General features: G+C 39.1%; 2 protein-coding genes across 7 annotated transcripts in view; one reads left to right on the top strand and one right to left on the bottom strand.

Annotated features, from left to right (window-relative positions):
• The window catches only part of LOC146450496 (uncharacterized), a 174440-nt gene that overhangs the window by 77701 nt on the left and 77526 nt on the right, over positions 1–19213 (bottom strand). The window lies entirely within an intron of this gene.
• Positions 11678–16554, top strand: LOC146450501 (uncharacterized). Its single transcript, XM_085100343.1, has 2 exons — positions 11678–12620; positions 14961–16554. The coding sequence occupies exons 1-2, from the start codon at positions 11834–11836 to the stop codon at positions 15971–15973; spliced, it is 1800 nt and encodes a 599-aa protein (XP_084956469.1). The 5' UTR covers positions 11678–11833; the 3' UTR covers positions 15974–16554.

The raw sequence follows: 19213 nt of genomic DNA, 5'->3' as shown, positions 1-19213 counted from the left end.
GTGGACGACATCTATGACATGCGCAGAAGCTGCTGCATGCGTTGGAAGACTTCCGGTCGTCGTCGTCTCGACTCGTCGTCGTGGTTGCTTTAGGTCCCTATTCCTGGTTCGAAGACAATCAAAGGCGAGAATTTTTTATGTTGATTCTTGTACTGACCCTGTACTCGTATTATGTGTCGTGACGTCTGGTTATAGACGCTTTTTATACATTTATTTAGACCACGAGCGGTCGAGTGGTCTCTTTTGATCTCCTAGTCATTCTGTAGTGCGAATGGATCTTGCGAGCGGTAAGGCCGCGAGCCGCGAGTTCGTTTTTGTAATTTGCATAATTTTACTGTCAATTCGCGTGCGTGACTAAGTAAAAAGTACGACTGCTCGCAATCTATTTTTCATTGCTTTCGCTCATTTTTAGTTTGCTTTTGTTTAGTGTGAACGAGATCTACATTTCCTTCTTGGATTTCTTGGAGAAAAATAGCATTTGCCCGTTGGCTTTTCCGGTCGGTTTCCCGGGAGTCGAGCTACTTGGTTTACACGATCTCTTCATAGATTCCTTATTAGTTCAACGGCTTCCAATGGAAAAACCATAAGGGGTAGACATGGGTAGACCCCGAAAATTCTTAAGTAAAAAGGATAAGCTAGCTTAACGTGCAAAAGTGTTGGCCAAACCCGGCAAGAGTAATTAGCTTTAGCCTCAAGAAATGCAGTAAATAAACGACCAAAACAACATGGCGGCATGCGCGAGGTCGTTACCTTTGAAATGGCTACAAAAGCGAACAAATGCTTCAGCTTAAAAAGTAACCTAACCAGCATTAAGCCAATTTGTTCCTTTAACTTTGAAACGAATTTCAACTGGGAAAAAATGTCACAGACTTTGTTAATGACGAGATTTTCAACTGGCTGACCTCTCCAGACTGATGTTCTTGGGCGCGAACACTACTTATCAAATAACGCATTCTGATTGGTCGAATTTCGTGAAGCACACCGCCTGCTCGCCACCATTATAATTGAAACTAAAAAACCAAGCGGCATAGCGGTTCGCACTAAAGAGGAAGTCTAGACTGTGTTGCCAGTGATGCTTGTAAACTTAATTAGCGACATATGTTATCCATCATTGAACGTCTCACAAAAAATTACATCGTAAGTCTATGACGTCATGGGACTTTCACCGTGAAATGAGTTTATCAAATTGTCATTCAAGTTAGTCAGGTCCAACGATTGTTATATGACAGGAAGTTGTAAGATAATTAGTCGTGTGATTTATATTAACCAATCAAACTTTTAATAAATTTAACCATTTGAGTTTCCAAATCAAATAAGTTTCCCAACTGGATGCAATTTTAGAAACCACCTCTGTAGCAACGACGGTATATTTAGAATCTCAATTGGAAGACAAAACAATTCACTCAACGAGTGCTAACACTAAATCATATCGAACATGCCTTCCGAGTTATGGGACGCAGACCGTTGAATTTTAATTCCATGGTCTGTTTTTAAAAAAACAAAAAAACAAAAAGGGGTTAACTGATATAAAGACCAAAGTCAAAGCAACGGGGAAGGAGCAACGTACGAGATGTGCTCGGAATGTGCATTACTTGCTTGTGGTTGTTACAAATGGAATAACGGTTTCGCAAGAAAAGTAAGATTGCTTGGAAATGTTGACACTCTTTAATGATTTTATTTCTTTGTCGTTGAAGCAGGAGCGTGACAGTTATCTTACTTCATACGAACTATGTTTATCACTTATGCTCAAGCTGTTGTTTCATTAGATTTTGTACTGGCCGTATGCAACACTTTTGATACGTTTTGATACCATCATTTATATGTAACGATTGTCATTAAAACAACGACTGGGAGGAATTTTGTTATTTCATAAGATCCAAGCTGATGATTTTCACTTCTGATGGTGTGTAAAATATGTTTATTAAGGGGCGGACCATTAGAAATCACGGGAGGTGGGGGGGGGGGGGGGTAAAAATTTTTCAGTGGATGAATTTTTTTAGTCCAATTTGTCTGCATGTATTTTTTTTTCGACGTGGAAGCTCTGCACGATTTTTTTTTTCCACAGAACATCTTTTAATATTAAAGGCACACAAAGCTCCGCACAGTTTAATTACAGTACCGCTCAAGGTGACAGTCTCTTTGGAGTCTTGATTTTTGCGAAATTCGAGTATGGCGATTATCGAGAAAGAAATGAGCTACTATAAAAGGTATCGCACCTCATGCCTCGGGGGACGTTTTTTTTCACTTGTCAAGGAAACTCGGCTTCGTCGTGTTGGTCGATACTATTCTTTACAGTTGAACGCAAAGGCGAAAAGCGTGAGCAGTTCGAAGGCAATATAGTTCGTATATTCGGTGTTGTTTTCTCGGTCGAAGATAAATTAAAAACGTCCTGTCCAATCGACAAATGGATCGTGCTTCAAAGAGTTCACTGCCAGATTTACTTCCAAAAAGCACATTTTGTGTTGGTCTTGGAATGCAGGGTGGGGGCCCAGGATTTTTCCCTGCGGTGTGCAATGCAGGGTGGGGGCTCTTGAAAGAGCTGTTGTCCACTGGTACTTGTAATGACATAGACAAAGCAACTTTTACTATAAATCCCACCTTGCAAGGCCACATCAAACAGCAAAGTATATACAGTGGGACAGGTTCTCAGATTGGACAGGCTTTATTCCTTTTCTGGTATGTAGCCTTGGATTTGGCTGTTATCAAAGCAATGCTCCTTTTTTGTCTGATTTGGTTGTCTGATTTTCAGCACGTTTTTAAGGGATGCATTGTGCCATTAAAGAAAGGGATTTTCTTATAAAACACAGCCAAATCTGAACAAATCCGGCTATTGAAAAGTCAAAGTTTTAGAATTTGAACCACAGGAAGTATTTTCCAGTCCTTCAATATTTTTTATATTACCCAAGTTGTTGAAAGTTTAAAGTACAGCTGAATACATATAGTAAGATTATTTTATTTGATTAATTATTATTTAATATATATTTAACATATTACTTAAATTTTAATATTTGAAATGGTTGTTGGGATAATCTTCCTTTAAAGACATTTTTGTCACCATTGCTGACCGAAATGCACCAACGTGCACAAGAAGAGCTCGTTCTATAACACGCTTCCTTGGGTGACCGATCAAATAAGAGCGCTGATTGTTCAACGAAACTTCCATCACAAAAAGGCACAAAAGACTGGATCATCTTATGAATGGCAAGAATATCGATCACTCAGAAACAAGATAACTGCAACCATCAAAGAGGCAAAAATGGCGCCTTTGGTATTATTCTAACTTGATTCAAGAAAATAAGAACCATCCTACCAAATTATGTAGTGCGATCAAATCTGCAATTGGAAGTGATGCTAAAGCTGGCCAAATCCAATCTCTGGAAATTGACGGTGAAGTCATCACAGATCCAAAGCTAATCTCAGCCAACTTTGCATTCTTCTTTAAATCTATAATAGCAACACTGCGGCAGACTCTACCAGTGCCAGTGGTCCCAACCAGCTGCTCTCCTCAACTACTAACAGGTGCACAACTTAGTTTGTCACAAATAACAGTGGATTTTGTTTACAAACAACTGAAATCACTGAACTCCAAGAAATCATCCGGTCTGCCTGATATTCCTGTGCGACTTCTAAAGGATGGGGCAGAAGCCCTGGCAAAACCCCTAACCCTACTTATGAACAGAGCAATCAATGAAGCAACGCTACCGGCTGATTGGAAACATGCTATTGTCACGCCAGTTCATAAAGCTGGATCAAAATCGGACCCGTCGAACTTTCGGCCAATCTCAGTACTTCCCGTCTTCTCCAAGATACTTGAACGGCCGGGCTGTCCACCGTATGGTCTACAACTATTTACAGGAGCATAAGCTTCTTTCTCGTCTCCAATCTGGCTTGCGCCCATTCCATTCAACATCCACATGCCTCACACACGTGACAAACACTCTGCTTGAAAGCATTGACAAAGGACTATTAGCTGGCCTCATATTTTTAGACTTAAGTAAGGCCTTTGACACCTTAGATCATAGCATCATGCTAGATAAGTTAACTTTACTAGGAATGAATCGCTCCGGTGTCCAATGGTTTAGGTCCTATTTAACTACACGCACTTAAAGTGTTTGCATAAATGGGCTCTTGTCTGAACCCCAGCCTATATACCTTTTGGGGTCCCCCAGGGTAGCGTACTCGGTCCTTTACTCTTTATTATCTACATAAATGACCTACTCTTGGCGGTTCAAGTTTGTAGTGTCGAGCTTTATGCTGACGATACACTCATCTATTTTGCAAGCAAGTCTGTCAGTGAAATTCAAGCTCAGTTAACTGGTGGCCTAACTGATGTCCTAAGCTGGCTTCATGCTAATTTTTTAATACTTAATCTTGAGAAAACGAAGATTATGCTTGTTGGTACCCATCAGAGGACCGCAGAGGCTGACGATCTAGTTATAGAAATCAGTAACACGCGTTTAGAAAGGGTTAATAAGTTCACATATCTTGTGGTCCTCCTAGACAACACTCTATCTTGGAAGGACCACATAGAGTATATTTGTGACAAGATCTCGTCAAGATTAGGTGTTCTGCGTCGAGTGCGTGAGGTTCTCCCCAAGCCAACTTGCCTTATGCTCTACAATACTATAGTTTTTCCATTATTTGATTACTGTTCGCCTGTCTGGGACAGTTGTGCGGCTGGGAGCAAGGATTACCTAGATAAGCTAAATAGACGTGCTGCATGCATTATTGAAGATCGATCAGTCGGGGCTGAGGGGGTAAAATCAGCACTTGCTTGGCCCAACCTACAAGCGCGCAGAAATTATCTCAAATGCCTTTTAGTCCATAAATGCCTTCACGGAATAGCCCCTTCGTACTTACTTTCCGAGTTTAGGCACGCGCACCTTTACCATGGCTATAACACCAGAAACCGTGATTTGTTGCGCCCTCCTTTCGCAAAAACTGCTAAGTATCAGGGGAGATTCAGAATAAACGGCGCTCGAACTTACAACATCATCCCGAGAACCATTAGACAGGTAGAGGCGTTCAGTGAATTTAAAACCAAACTTAAGTGCCATCTAAGCAGTAACGCCTGGGGGGGAGTGCGGTACATGCTGCATTTATAACTTAATTATTTGTCTAGTTTTTTTTTATGTTTCAATGTTTTATCTTGTGCTGTGTCAGGGCTCCATTTAAACTAGCTCTGCTATATTGGATGCCCCTGGATAAATATTGAATTAAATAAAAATAAAATAAAAAACATCATGCAAACAAGATATAAATGGTTTGTGAGTGACTTTGGCTCCTAACTTGTTTAATATTGTTATGGTTTCAAAAGAAATATTGTTGAAGGTTTGTTATGGTAAAACTATTTTATTTCTTCTACATTTGAAATATGGTTCTCCATAAATGAGCAGGAGATCAGATGTAATCTGTTGCATTGTCACTTATAAAAACATCAATACATGCAAAATTTGTTCAAATGATAGAGAAGCAGGTTATATTCTTGATATGCACAGTAAAACTACTTGACGTTGTGGTTCAGTTTACTTGCAAGGATTTTATTTTGAAGGGTGAACTGCTTGCAGGAACTTTTTTTTTGCAATTTTCCTTTGCAGGAATTTTTTTTGGGAATTATCCCCCCACTCCCGTGATTTCTAATGGTCGGCCCCTAAAGAATAAAAAACGCACCGAGTGCATTGTTGAGTTATATAAACACGCGGGAATTTTTAAGAACACGAGAGAAGTGCAGAGAGGCACGAGCCGTAGGCGTTCATAGAAAAAATCTTGCTTATTTACACTTCCCTCGGCCCCAGTAAAATATTCTTTAAGACCGAGAGATTTCAAATATTTAGAAAATAGTAAGCTCCCGCAACACAAACCTCAGAGCGGAGCGAAAGGGCGATGAAAGAACGAAACCGTAACTAAACAAGCTTAAGCCCTCAATTTCACGCACTGCATAGCTCTCGAAGAAATCTACAATGCTAAAAAATGGATCAAAAGACAAATAGCAATGATCAGAGACACAACCCCTTGCCACAAAAACAAACGGCGGGGCCCGGCAATACAAAAACTGTAAGATGAAGATGTAATTACACAGTTCAAATCCTAACATACCCTGCGAGCAGAGTCTCCTTCGATCTTCCTAGTTAAGTCCTCTTCCCGACTTATCTAGGAAGATTGAAGGAGACTCTGCTCGCAGGGTAATCCTAACAAAGATCTGAAAGATAGCAACAATAGCGGTCGCTTTCTAACTAGAAGGTGTACTGTCACCGGACCGCGAACTGAAACGAGCCAAACTAAACCTATTTAAAATACTAGTAAAATGAAATGGTATAAGAACGACAGTCGCTAAACAGAAACAACAAGAAGTGAAATAAACAGGCGCTTAACGGCAGAACTCAAAACCCAGAAATGTCCTTTGAGATCAAAATACAAAACATGCTACAGTTAAGCACATGGTTTTGTTCAATGATTATCATTCAAATCCTTCAAATCATCGTGCCAACCTGCTGTAAACATATAAGAAGCTAAATTGATCAAAAGACTGAGACAGAAGCGCTAAACATTCTAGTAGGAGTTGTGTAGGCCTTTCATTCCTATTTTACGTGCTTGATCGTCGCGTCAATCGTGTAACCGGGGTTGTAGTTAAATTCTGAATCATCTGAATTGTAGCTTTGCTCAGATTCGGAGTCATTGTTTGGCTTTTGGGCAAAAAAAATCGGCCAGAAACCCAAAGAGCTCGCGACTCGCGACACTCCGACTCACTGCTGTTTTGTTGGGTGCTTGTGATCGAGATACCGGGTCGACGTCACAACTCACTAGTGCCAGTCCTCTAATGGCGCGGTTTTAACTTTGGAAATTGTGATTTCGATCGCGTTTTAAAAATCGAGAATAACTTCAAATCTCATTATTTTGCTTGTTTTGGCTTCCTTTCTACGTCTACTTTTGAGAATGAAAGGAATTGGGTAAGGGTGATAGGCACTTTAAGAATGAAAGTTTCTAGATGTACAGTCAACTCTCTTGTAAGCGACCACCCTTGGTGCACGACAAAGTGGTCGCTTACGGGAGGTGGTCGCTTACGGGAAAGATCAATAAAATAAGCCTAATGCTGGACTGATAAATTAATTACCTAAAAATATTACCCTAAGAGCAAAAATTAGGCAAATAGAAACTAATTTATTTGATTATTTCACGTCTATTCATTCTTCTGACGAAACTTTGTGTAACATTTTGGAACAGATCACTGTAACATTTCCCATTTACCTACAGATCTAATTATAGTAATCTTCTCTGTCTGTAAACTGTCAGTTGTCCGGGGTAGCGTCATTAAAAATTGAACTTTTGTTGCTTCTGAGTAATTATGTACTCAGATCATACGCGAATATTTTGGGTGGTCGCTTACCGGAAACGGAAAACAAAGAATTTGTGAAATTTCTGGCCTAAAAAGTGGTCGCGGTCCCTTAGAAATTTGAGTGGTGGTCGCTTACGAGAGAGCTCTTGAAACAGTATTTAACTGAGAAACAAAACGGTTGTTTACGAAGTGGTCGCTTACGGGAGGTGGTCGCTTACGAGAAGTGGTCGCTTTGAGAGAGTTGACTGTATTTAATTTTTAATGGTAATTTAAAGAGTTTATTTCTAGCTCCGGCATTTGGGCATCGTTTATTGACTCTTATTGCATGTTTGCAAAAGCAGAGAAAAAATCTCTAGAAACTATTCAAACAGAAGCTCAAAAAGCGACGCTCACCTAAGTATTTTAAAATGATGAATGAATGAAACAACCATTATAAACACCGACAACTGAGAGGCGTTACCAAAATTTGCAACGAGGTTTACTACAAAAGTACAGTTCTTCTGAATGATTGCCCACAAAAGCAAACAAATAAACCTTCCGACCTGCTGCACAACCACCCGTCCGGCGGCACTTACGAGTTGGCTTATGGAGCCCTTTGATTCACCACCTTCGAACTTTCTCAATTCTTGTAGACAGACTGCTAAATTAAAATGCAATAATTATTATTGACTTTTTCTTAATAAGAACGTGTCTTGAGCAACTGGTCATGTGGTCACGGTGTTACTTTCCACAGAATGTTTTCTCATAGGAAGAGATTTTTAAACGGGTAAACTTTGTTTGTAATGACAATAAATTGAAATAATTTATACAAGGTACCTTTCTTTATTTATTTTTTTTTTCATTTGCAATAACAACACTAAAATGCAAAGCTGTAGAAACAAACAAAAAAGAGGAATAGACAAACAAAAAAGACAAAATGAACAAAACTACCCTCTCCTGGGTATTAGAATACCAGCTGGCCTAAAAGATAGCTCAATGGTGTTAGCTAGAGAGGTACATTCAAAAACACTTGTAATAATTTACCAAGTATGTCGAGAAAAAGGATCCCGAAAATTAAAGGCCTTTCAGATCTTCGTGGGAGTCGATTCTTACTACTTTAGCGGTGATGTCTGTTTTAAAAAAAAATTTACCGTCAACAGTCCATGCCTTACCATTTCGATATTTCTTTTTCAGTTTTCTCGCCTCTTTGAAAAGTTCGGCTCTCCACGCCGTTAAATTTTCATTAATAAATACCTTCTCTGCTCCTACAACTTTCAAGTCCGCTTTTCGAAGATTTAATCTAGCTTTGTACAATTTGCTCTTTGCGTTATAATTGCTAAATCTGGCGATGATAGGTCGGGGCTTGTCTTTGCTTTTCGTGTTCATTCGGTGCACAATGTCTATGTCGCCGGGTGTTAAATTTACTTGTAGAAGCTTTCCTAATGTAACAACATTCGCTACATTATTTTCCTCTTCATGTTCAGGTATTCCGTGTATAACCAGATTGAACTTTCGGGTATATTGGTCCAGGTCATCATGTTTGGCTTCGATATCATTCCGTCTTTCATCCAACTCTTCCACCTCTTTCTTGGACTCCAATAGCTGCTCCTCGAGTGATTTTACTCTGCTTTTTCCTTTAGCTCTTTCTAATTTCCTTTAAGGGATTCCACGTCTACGACCAGCTTTTCCGTATTTGTTTTGATTTTCGTTAAAACCTTCCATATTTCCATTAGCGAAGGAGTTTCACTCGCGTTGTCGTTATCCGCCATTATTGCAGATGATTCTGTGTCCCACTCTTCGTCTTTCTCTTACAGGACTGATGTATTACCCTCAAAACTCGATGATCTACTGACCTTCTTTCTTTTCTTTCTTCCCATTCTAGGCATACATGTCTGAATTCACATTTTGTTTAGAATTTTGTGTCCCTCTCTAGAGCGAGCTCGCTAACATACGTCCATCGTGGACAACCGCTCGACCCAGTCCCTTTATGGTTTTCTGATACACGGATTAGTTTTTTTTCCTTTTTCAAATTTTCTATTCGTTTTAATTTTTAGAGCAAACAGGTTACAAAATGAGCACAAGAAAGTACTGTCCAATAGCTTTCCTTTGGGTTTTGCTCATCAAAAGTTAGAACCACGTACACCCTCAATTGACCCGCTCGAGGCCTGTTCAATGGCGTTGATTTGGTCAGAAATGAGTACTAACTAATCAAAACACACCTAATTAAAAAAAAAAAATGACTGAGAACAGTAATTAAGCATTCTTCAGCATGACAGCATTAGACTTCCATTGAAACAACCATTGTATTTCCTTGAACAAACTCCTAGGAGTTTATTCAACATCAATTCACCGCCTTTAATTTGAATGTTTTGCCGAAAAGTGTCGTGTCTTTTTGTTAGCGTACACAGAGTCACCTATTGCAGTGGGAATGGCACGGGTCGGCTCAGCCAATTAGCAGATAGTATGTGGCGGTATGAAAGAGCTGTTGTCACATGACCTTGATGCGCCCTTATAAACACACGCTTGTAATTCCTAGACACTAATATATTTTATTGAAAAAGACATGTTTAGGATACTGTCACTGGATTAGCGTACTCAATAAAAGCGCTAGCTGACACACTGAAGAAACTAACAACCAAGTCTATCTATAGAGCGAACTAAAGAATCCATGTCACTGAAACAATTTGAGGCAAATAGTTTTAACAAGGAAAAAAAAGGAATTAAAGGTCACGAGTGCACATATTGTTTCTCCTTTGTCGCAGAAGGTTTTGCTTCATGTTGCACTGGCTATCCTTTTGTCCCGGCGTTCTTCAGAGGCCATTCACTTTTCAACGAACGCAAAGCATGGAGCATCTGTGTCCCGTTGGAGATGGCATGCAGTTCGTAATTTTGTGAGTGATAAAAAACACTGGTCACAGAAATATTTCATTGAGTCGTTAGCAAATCGGATTAGCCCACTAGCACATAAAATTCATTCCTTCATTTTGGAAATGATTTTCTAGGAGTTGACCGCTTTTTAAAAAATCTCAGTCAGCCTGACAAAACGTTAAAAAAGGTATAAAAATAAGCATAAAGACCATAGGGGAAATTCTAACGAATGAACAGGCAAGCCCTCTATGGAGTGGTAAAGGTGCATTTCTTACCAACCCACCGAAATTTGTATTGTAAAACAAATGGATTTTCAAAAATTACGGACTGCTGGGTATGTTTTCTTTTTCTTCTTTCATTTTGTTTTCAAAACACTTCCTGGTTGTTGGTATGTAGAATTGATTTTGTAGTCACCTTTTATTTTTTAACAATTGTTTTCCTTTTTTCTCTCTACCCTTTCTTATATTTGTCTTTCTTCCCTCTGAATTAAAAGTTAACTTGTAGATCGCTGTTGCCAGTGACTTTTTGGCAACCCATCGTAATGATCTGCTTGAACTGGATACAAATTAAGCGTTAACCTTCTCTTAACTCTACTGCGCATTTTCTTGCAGTAATCTACAGTTGAGAGAAGCAATGCCCCCGGAAGGGAATTCTGTCTGCAAAGGGAGAAATATATCGGTTGTCCAGTGGGGACTTAGCTACAACGCTGAATTTTTTTAAAAGAGAACCAACAAGAATTAAAAGTATTAATAAAAAATGAAGCAATATAATGTCCTTGTTTTTAGGAGGGAAGGCCTGAATAAATAGTGATTTTGAACATTTAGTCGCTCCCCTGTTTTACAATGCGCAAGTCTACTGCGCACAATTTCGAGTTAACTACTGAATATTACCACCCTCTCTTGATATTAGTCAATCTTACTTGCATCTTACAACATATTAAATTCTTAATTGGATTTTATGCAAAAATAAAGGTGTTTTGTTTAAGACTCGCCCCAGTCGTTTCCCGGAGAAGCCGATTTTGAAGCTCAATTGCCACAATAACTAGCCACAATATCGTTTGTCAACTACCACGAATATGTAATTAAGGAAAATCCTATGTTTAATAATATTTCGAGCCTAAAATCTAGCCAATGGACATTTTGGCGTACCTTCGGGGAAACAAATTAGATCTTTTTTTGAATATCTCAGTAGTACTGAATAGTTTGTAAACAGATTTGACCTTGAAATTTAAAATCATTGATGCACAGTGAAAAGATTCCATGAAATGGGCTGATAACTAGTCTCTTAACTTCATAAAATAATTTCTGTTTTTGGCAAATGCTCTAAAATAGTCCTTTTTGTATAAATAACCTTATTTCAATGCTTCGTTTCTAAAGAACGAGCATGGTGACCGCCTCTTTTGTTCCAACTTTGGAGCAAACATATTTATATTAGTAACTTGACGAAATATGAACAAAATCTTATGTTGACTTTTGTTTTAGGGGAATGACCTTAAGGTTAATGTATTTATCATGGGTTACGTAACCTCATTTTTGGGTGTTTGTGACACTTTGTCACAATGCTTCATTAGCGGGGCGTCGGGTATATATATGCTGAGGCCTCGATTTGTATTCATTCGAGTCATACGACCGCACTCAGTTCGCCCTCTAAATTATGTCTGACACCGAAAACGTCGATGAACCAAATGTCGAGGTTCCTCGTGGCGACGCTTCGCAGCAGATTTCTACTCCGCCTTCTACGTCTGAGCAGTCTACTGATTTAGCCTCGACGTTCGCTCTCTTTAAAGATTATTTTGACAAGAAGTTGACCGCGTTAAAGAGAGACATCCAGGAAGATTCCTTAAGCAACAGCGACTCTATTGCTAAGAAGCTGAAAGAAGAGTCCAAAATTTCCTTCAAGTTTGAAGGGAACAAAAAGCAGTTCTACTTCAATTCTGGCCTTGCGGAGAAGGTTCAATCGGCTTCCACCGCTCTAGGTAAAAGGAAACTTGAAGTCGTTCGCAGTTGCCTAGAAGAATTGGATTCTGACATCAAGAAACGCAACAAGCTTATCAGATTGGCAGATAAATCCGCCGCTGGTTGGGATTTGGTTAACGAGTATCTATCTGACGAATTGGCTAGTGGATCGGAGGACGAGAAGCGTATTCGGCGTGCAGAGCAGAGAGCCCTTCGCAAACGTAAAGATCGTCAACAGCAGAAAGGGAAGTCCGCAGTCAAGCAAAGCCAACCTTCTGCCACCACCACTTCATTTGCTGGCCAGCGTCTTTTCAACTTTGCTTCCACTTCTCGTGCCTATACGTCTGTTAGCAAAGCAAAGCCTGGTGATATTTGTTTCGCCTGCGGTCAGCAAGGTCATTGGAGGTCCGAGTGCCGTGGTAACTCTCAACCAAGATCTTCAAGTTCCAGCCAGACGAATTCTGGTTTCTCCTCAAACGCTGGAGGTAAATGAAAGTTTTCCCAAGAACTTGGCGTTTAAGTTAAGTATTCATATATCTTGTTATAATGGATCTTTCCAATTTAGAATTTTTAAGAGAGATTGATTCTAGTTCATTAGTCGATTTCGATTACGATCGCAATCTATTTGAATACGAACAGAATTCTGTATTGCCTGTACTCAAGGGCAGACTTAAGGCTAAGCTTGATTATTGGTATACCATTGGCGCTAATAACTTTGTTACTGATACTATTAAGTTCGGATATCGCATCCCTTTTATTAGTACCCCTTGCAGGGCGTTTTTGAATAACAATAAGTCAGCTTCGGATAATGCGTCTTTTGTCGAGTCGGCTATATCTGAATTAGTTGGTAATCACTCGGTTGTTGAGGTACCTTTTGTCCCACATGTTGTTAACCCGCTCTCTGTGTCAATCCAATCGTCAGGCAAGAAAAGGCTTATTCTTGATTTGAGACATGTCAACCAGTCTATTTGGAAGCAAAAGTTCAAGTGCGAAGATTGGAGGGTCTTGTTATCATATGTCAACAAGGGTGATTTCCTTTTCAGTTTTGATCTTAAGTCTGGCTATCACCATTTTGATATTTTCCCAGATCATCAGACATTTTTAGGTTTTTCCTGGGTTTTTTCTGGTACTGTCAAATATTTTTGTTTTACAGTTCTACCTTTTGGGCTTAGTTCGGCCCCGTACATTTTTACCAAATGCCTCAGGCCGCTTGTTAAGTTTTGGAGGCTTAGTGGCATTAAGATAGTTGTGTTTCTCGATGACGGGTGTGGTAAGGGTGAATCTATGCAAATTACTAAAGAGCACTCGTTTTTTGTTCAGACATCGTTGAGTAATGCAGGGTTTGTTGCGAATTCCAGTAAATCACTTTGGGAGCCTACGCAGTCGCTTGTCTGGTTGGGTCTGAACTGGAATCTTTTTTCTGGTTCGTTTTCTATTATCGACAGGCGTATTTCCAATTTCATTGCCCTTATAGAGAAATTCCTTCTATCTGCCCCGTATGTTACTGCTCGGGATTGTGCCTCGATCGCAGGCCACGATATGTCAATGTCACCGGTATTGGGTAATTTGACTCGTCTTAAGACCCGGTTTTTGTACAAGGTTATAGAATCCAGATCTTCATGGGATTCCCGGTTCAATGTCGGGCATCATAACGATTGTCTTTCAGAAATATTTTTCTGGAAAAACAATATTGTTAGTCTTAATTCTAGAGCTATAGTGCCTTACCAGGCGCCTTTTTTGCTTAGTTTTTCAGACGCTAGTAACGTAGCCTGTGGCGCGTTCCTTGTTGGTACTGAGGAAGTATGTCATCGTATGTGGAGTCCATGTGAGGCTAAAAAGAGCTCTACATGGAGAGAGCTTAAAGCTGTACATTTTGCTTTAACGTCGTTCAAGGATTCGGTTCAGGGCAAGTCAGTTAAATGGCACTCTGACAATCAAGGGGCTGTTCGTATAGTTGAGATAGGGAGTCCTAACGCAGAATTGCATTCTATCGCGCTTGAGATTTTTGATTTCTGTCGGATTTTTCATGTTCAGTTTGTCCCTCAATGGGTTCCCAGAGAGCTTAATGTTTGTGCTGATGAGATTAGCAACATTATCGATTTCGACGATCTACCCAGTGGTTTTTTGCCCATTTAGATCTAGTATGGGGCCCCCATACTGTTGATAGATTTGCTAATGCATCCAATGCCCATCTCCCTAGATTTAATTCTAGGTTTCGTGTACCGGGCACAGAGGCTGTTGATGCTTTTTCAGTTTCGTGGACAGCTGAGAATAATTGGCTCGTTCCGCCGGTTCATTGTATCACAAGGGTTATCCAACATCTCCTTGCATGCCGCGCCTATGGGACTTTAGTGGTCCCTTACTGGCCGTCTAATGCTTTTTGGCCATTTCTTTTTGCAAGCCCACTCCAGCATCAACCATACGTTGTTGAGTCCATTTACTTTCCAGATCCCTCGGGGATATTTGCCCTTGGCTGTTATAAGGATTCGCTTATTGGCTCTCATAAGTTTAACAGTGCAGTTCTAGCTGTCAGATTTGACGCTAGCTGTTACGTTTCTTATTCTTAGGCATGGTGCCTTTATGCCGAGTGGCTTCTGATTGCAGTGTTTTTGTTCTCACTGGTCAACGACTATCCTTAGGAGCTCAGAGAGTTTTTGTTAGCTTGTTTCATGACTGTGTTTCGAATGAAACTAGTTTGCCGAGTGGCTTGTTTTCTACTTCATTGATTCAATTGTCGCCGAGTGGCGTTTGTGCAGAGTTGTACAGAACTTTTATATTGCAAGTTATATTTATTTATTTTTGCAATGTTATCGTTGTTCTCACAGATTTTGTCAGAGGGGCTTTGCAGCCTAGTTTTCAACATGTGGAAGACAGTCGCCTTAAGACATTAAGTCAGGATCTCCCTGAAGTGCTGCTAAAGAGCAAAAGTGCTAACACCGCCAAGAAATATGAAAGAGGTTTCAATTCATGGAGGAAGTGGGCTTCTCAGTTCAAAGAGATTAAAATTTTTCCCGCTTCTAGTATTTATGTTTCTTTGTTTTTTCTTAGTCTGATTTATGAATCGGTTTCTTGTAGTATTATTGATGAAGTTCACTACGGGCTTAAGTGGTTTCATGATTTAGCGGGCCAACCCGACCCATGTAATTCACCTTTTGTTTCTCAATTAATAGAATCTGCCAAAAGGCTTCTCAGTGTTCCAGTCAAAAAGAAAGAACCAGTAACGCCTGAGGTTATTCAGCGCTTGGTTGCACATTATGGCTCTGCTTCCGCTAGTTTGTCTGATTTACGTTTGCTCATTTTGTGTGTTTTGGGTTACGCGGGGTATTTCCGCTTTAACGAGTTAGTTCAATTGCGCAGGTGTGATTTTCTATTTGAAGATTCCTTCATGAGAATTTTTGTTCAACGTAGCAAGACGGACATTTATAGAGATGGGGCTTGGGTGGTCATTGCTAAAACTCTTAAGCCTACTTGTCCTGTAACGTTAACTCTTCGTTATTTTGCAGTAGCTTCATTTTTGGAAGACAGTGAAGATTATATTTTCCGTCCTCTTACTTTTCGCAGCAGTTATGGATCTTACAGTTTTCGCGGCTCTGCTCCATTGTCGTATTCCAGGGCGCGCGAGATAGTGCTTTCTGCTTTTGAGGCCGTTGGCCTTTCCAAACTAGATTATGGTCTTCATAGCCTTAGAGCGGGAGGCGCCTCTGCTGCAGCAAATGCCCAGATTTCTGATCGTTTGTTTAAGAGACACGGTCGTTGGAAGTCAGATAAAGCTAAGGATGGCTACATAAAGGATAATATTCTTGCTTTATTGTCAGTTTCTTTGTCATTGGGTATTTAATTTATTTCCCGTTCTTTTAGTTCGCCTCGTACACGGCTCGTGTTGACACACCCTATAAGTGGTTGCTTATTACATGATAAATGTTTTATATTCGGTTGAGCGGGTGAGCGAATTAGAATATAAATGTATTTATCATGGGTTACGTAACCTCATTTTTGGGTGTTTGTGACACTTTGTCACAATGCTTCATTAGCGGGGCGTCGGGTATATATATGCTGAGGCCTCGATTTGTATTCATTCGAGTCATACGACCGCACTCAGTTCGCCCTCTAAATTAAATACCCAATGACTATATTTTATCAAGTGGTTTATTTTTCAAGTCTTGGCTTGTCATGTTTTGCTTTTGCATTATTCTAGCTTATGCTTTGATTGTTATATTAGTGCTATACAGTTGCAATTTTGTTTTTCTTATATTTTGCGCCATATTGTTTATGAATATACTGTTTGTAATTCAGTTGATATTGAAGACATAATAAAGAGGGTCGTACACGGCTCGTGTTGACACACCCTATAAGTGGTTGCTTATTACATGATAAATGTTTTATATTCGGTTGAGCGGGTGAGCGAATTAGAATATAATTGCACTTTTTGCGTTCCTAACGCCTTCTCAAGGAAACCAGATTTGTAATGAATGAGGCGTTCGTCTCTGTGGAGACATTTCCCGCCATATCTAATTAAGCACATAACTAATTCTGACAAAGGGTATTGCTTTGACGATTTCAGGCTTGTTTGACATGCAAACTGTTCTATTAACGTGAAGTTCAATCCAAAGAAAAGAAAACAATAGAGCCATGCATGTTTGAGACAGGAATGATCTTTTTTATTCACCAACTAGCATTAATCGTACATCCCAGTCCTTAGGTGCCAAGCCTATCATATTACAATTTATTTTAGCAGCTGATATTTTGTTTTGTTATTATAAGGATGCCGTTTCATTTACGCAGAGCAGCTATGGTTATCATTCCCTCTGTCTGTACTTGCGCCCATTTAACGGTAAGGGCTGAAAAAGAAAGAAACGAGATGATTACAACAGGTTCACAAATATTATTATTATCATTATTATTATTATTAATTTATAGCAATGTTAAGGTTACTACTTAGGACAGACTTCTGCATCCGCCTTAGGACATCTCTGCTACGCTTTGCTCCTAGTATTTCCCTTACACTATTACTCAGTACCTCAGAGAATCCCCCAAGGACATCCATTGTAATGTTGATTTGAGTGATCTTGTTGTTGTTATTATGTTACGTTAGTAAGAAAAGCAAAGCAGAACCTATCACTAGTATGTTTTATTATCATTATCATTATCATTATTATTATCATTATCATTAAATATTCTTTTTTCTGAGTATGCTTGCGTCACTTTCTAGAATAATACATCATTCTCAGCATTCACCAGGCTTGAAATATACCATCACACTTATTTCATATACCACACGTTCAAGTCCTTACAGTATGCAGGATGTTTGTCCAATGAACCTAGTTTAATGGCCTTAGCTCTCACAAGTCTCCTGTAGCTCAGTGGTAGAGCATCTGAACTAGTAATTGGTAGGTTTCCGAGTATGCCTGCGTCACTTTCTAGAATAATACATTATTATTATTATTATTATTATTATTATTATTATTATTATTATTACTATTATTATTATTATTATTATTATTATTATTATTATTATTAATTTCTTAATTAATTAATTGATTAATTTATTTTTTGCATCGCTAACGTGTAAACATTCATTTTAGGTGGTTGTCCTATCATCCATCAAATGCCTTGCCCAAGCTACACACAAATAAAATGATTATTACTTAAAAAAGATGCTTCACTTATAGCGGGGCCCTCCTGTGGAGCATTATCTACCCCAGGGAATGAAATGCCGGCCGGCTCCATTGGGCAATTCAAACGACAGATTAACCGAACCTCTGACATATCGGACTCTAACACGCCAACCATGTAAATCCCGGTTTCAACCTTTTTTTCATTTATTTATTATTATTATTATTATTATTATTATTATTATTATTATTATTATTATTATTTTTAACTTTGCGTAAGCATGCATACAATGTTGTATATGCGTGTGTGTATGTAGCTAGGTAAGTGGGTAGCTTCCACTCTGCAGAAAACGCATCAATTGTACTTTGACGGAATCAAGTGGTCTCTCTTTTTATATTTTAGATTATTTTCTGTTCTCCGTTGAAAACTCTGAAGATTGAAATTTGGAAATTTCGTGCCCTCCTCCGCGCGCCTAAGAATTATCCAATTTACAATTGGTGGCTCTGCATCTTAATTAAAACGAAATTTGCTTAGAGAAACGTCGTTAGATAAAAAGACGCACTAATCCCCTCTTTTTTACATCTCCTCTCCTCCTCCCTCTATAAAAATATTATTATATCACTAAGTTAGTGATTACTGAGGTGGATTCATACCAGCAGCAGTGTCCTTCACGTGGGCAGAAATGCCAATCGCAGTCATACCTCGGAGGTTCCACTTCGTAACACTCAATTGCATTCGAAAAACAAAGGCCTCCGTTGTCTAAGCAACTCGAACCTTTAGCGTGAGAGTAAAATTAAAACCAGTTTTATTTCAATGGACAACTGTCAAAACATATAATCCCTGTAGACACAGATGAAAACTCACGTTTGGCAATATATTGCTGGGCTAGGGTTTTTCCCTGCACACTAAACACTCCCAATACCAGCAACAGAAGACTGATGGTAAGTTTAGCATCCATTGTTTCCTTTGGCACTGCAAACTGAGATAAAAGTCATCGAAAAATTATTGCTGAAGGACAAATTTAGGGGAGAGTTCATAGTCTTTGAGGTGAACGGTTGTTAATGTTTTTTTAGTGAATAAATTTACCATCCAACGAATGTCGTTATTTATTCAAAACTTGCCGCCAGAAGTTTAAAAAAATGTAGGCTCTTATAAATGCTCACTTTGTTGAATCATGCCAAGAATAAGAATTTTTTGACCCAAACTAATCAGGGGCGCCCAACGGTTCATTTCGGTGGATATCTGTTCGAAAGGCCTTAACTTCAAGTTACATGGTTATAAGTGATTTTTTTTATCTATTGAGTAGTTGATAACTCAAGTGTCTACAGCTATCTCTCTAAATTGTTTACGGATTTTGTGGGAGTGAAGAATTTTCCTACCTTTTATTACCACTTGTTTTAAGAAGTAGAGAAAAAAAATTATCTGTCATAGTACTTTTTATGTAGAATTAACGTTTATAATGAAA

The sequence above is a fragment of the Pavona decussata genome, unplaced genomic scaffold, assembly GCF_977016875.1.
Source record: "Pavona decussata unplaced genomic scaffold, jaPavDecu1.1 SCAFFOLD_455, whole genome shotgun sequence".
NCBI classification, from domain to species: Eukaryota; Metazoa; Cnidaria; class Anthozoa; order Scleractinia; family Agariciidae; genus Pavona; species Pavona decussata.
Note: the sequence above shows the minus strand (reverse complement) of the source record. Positions and strands in the feature narration are given on the sequence as shown.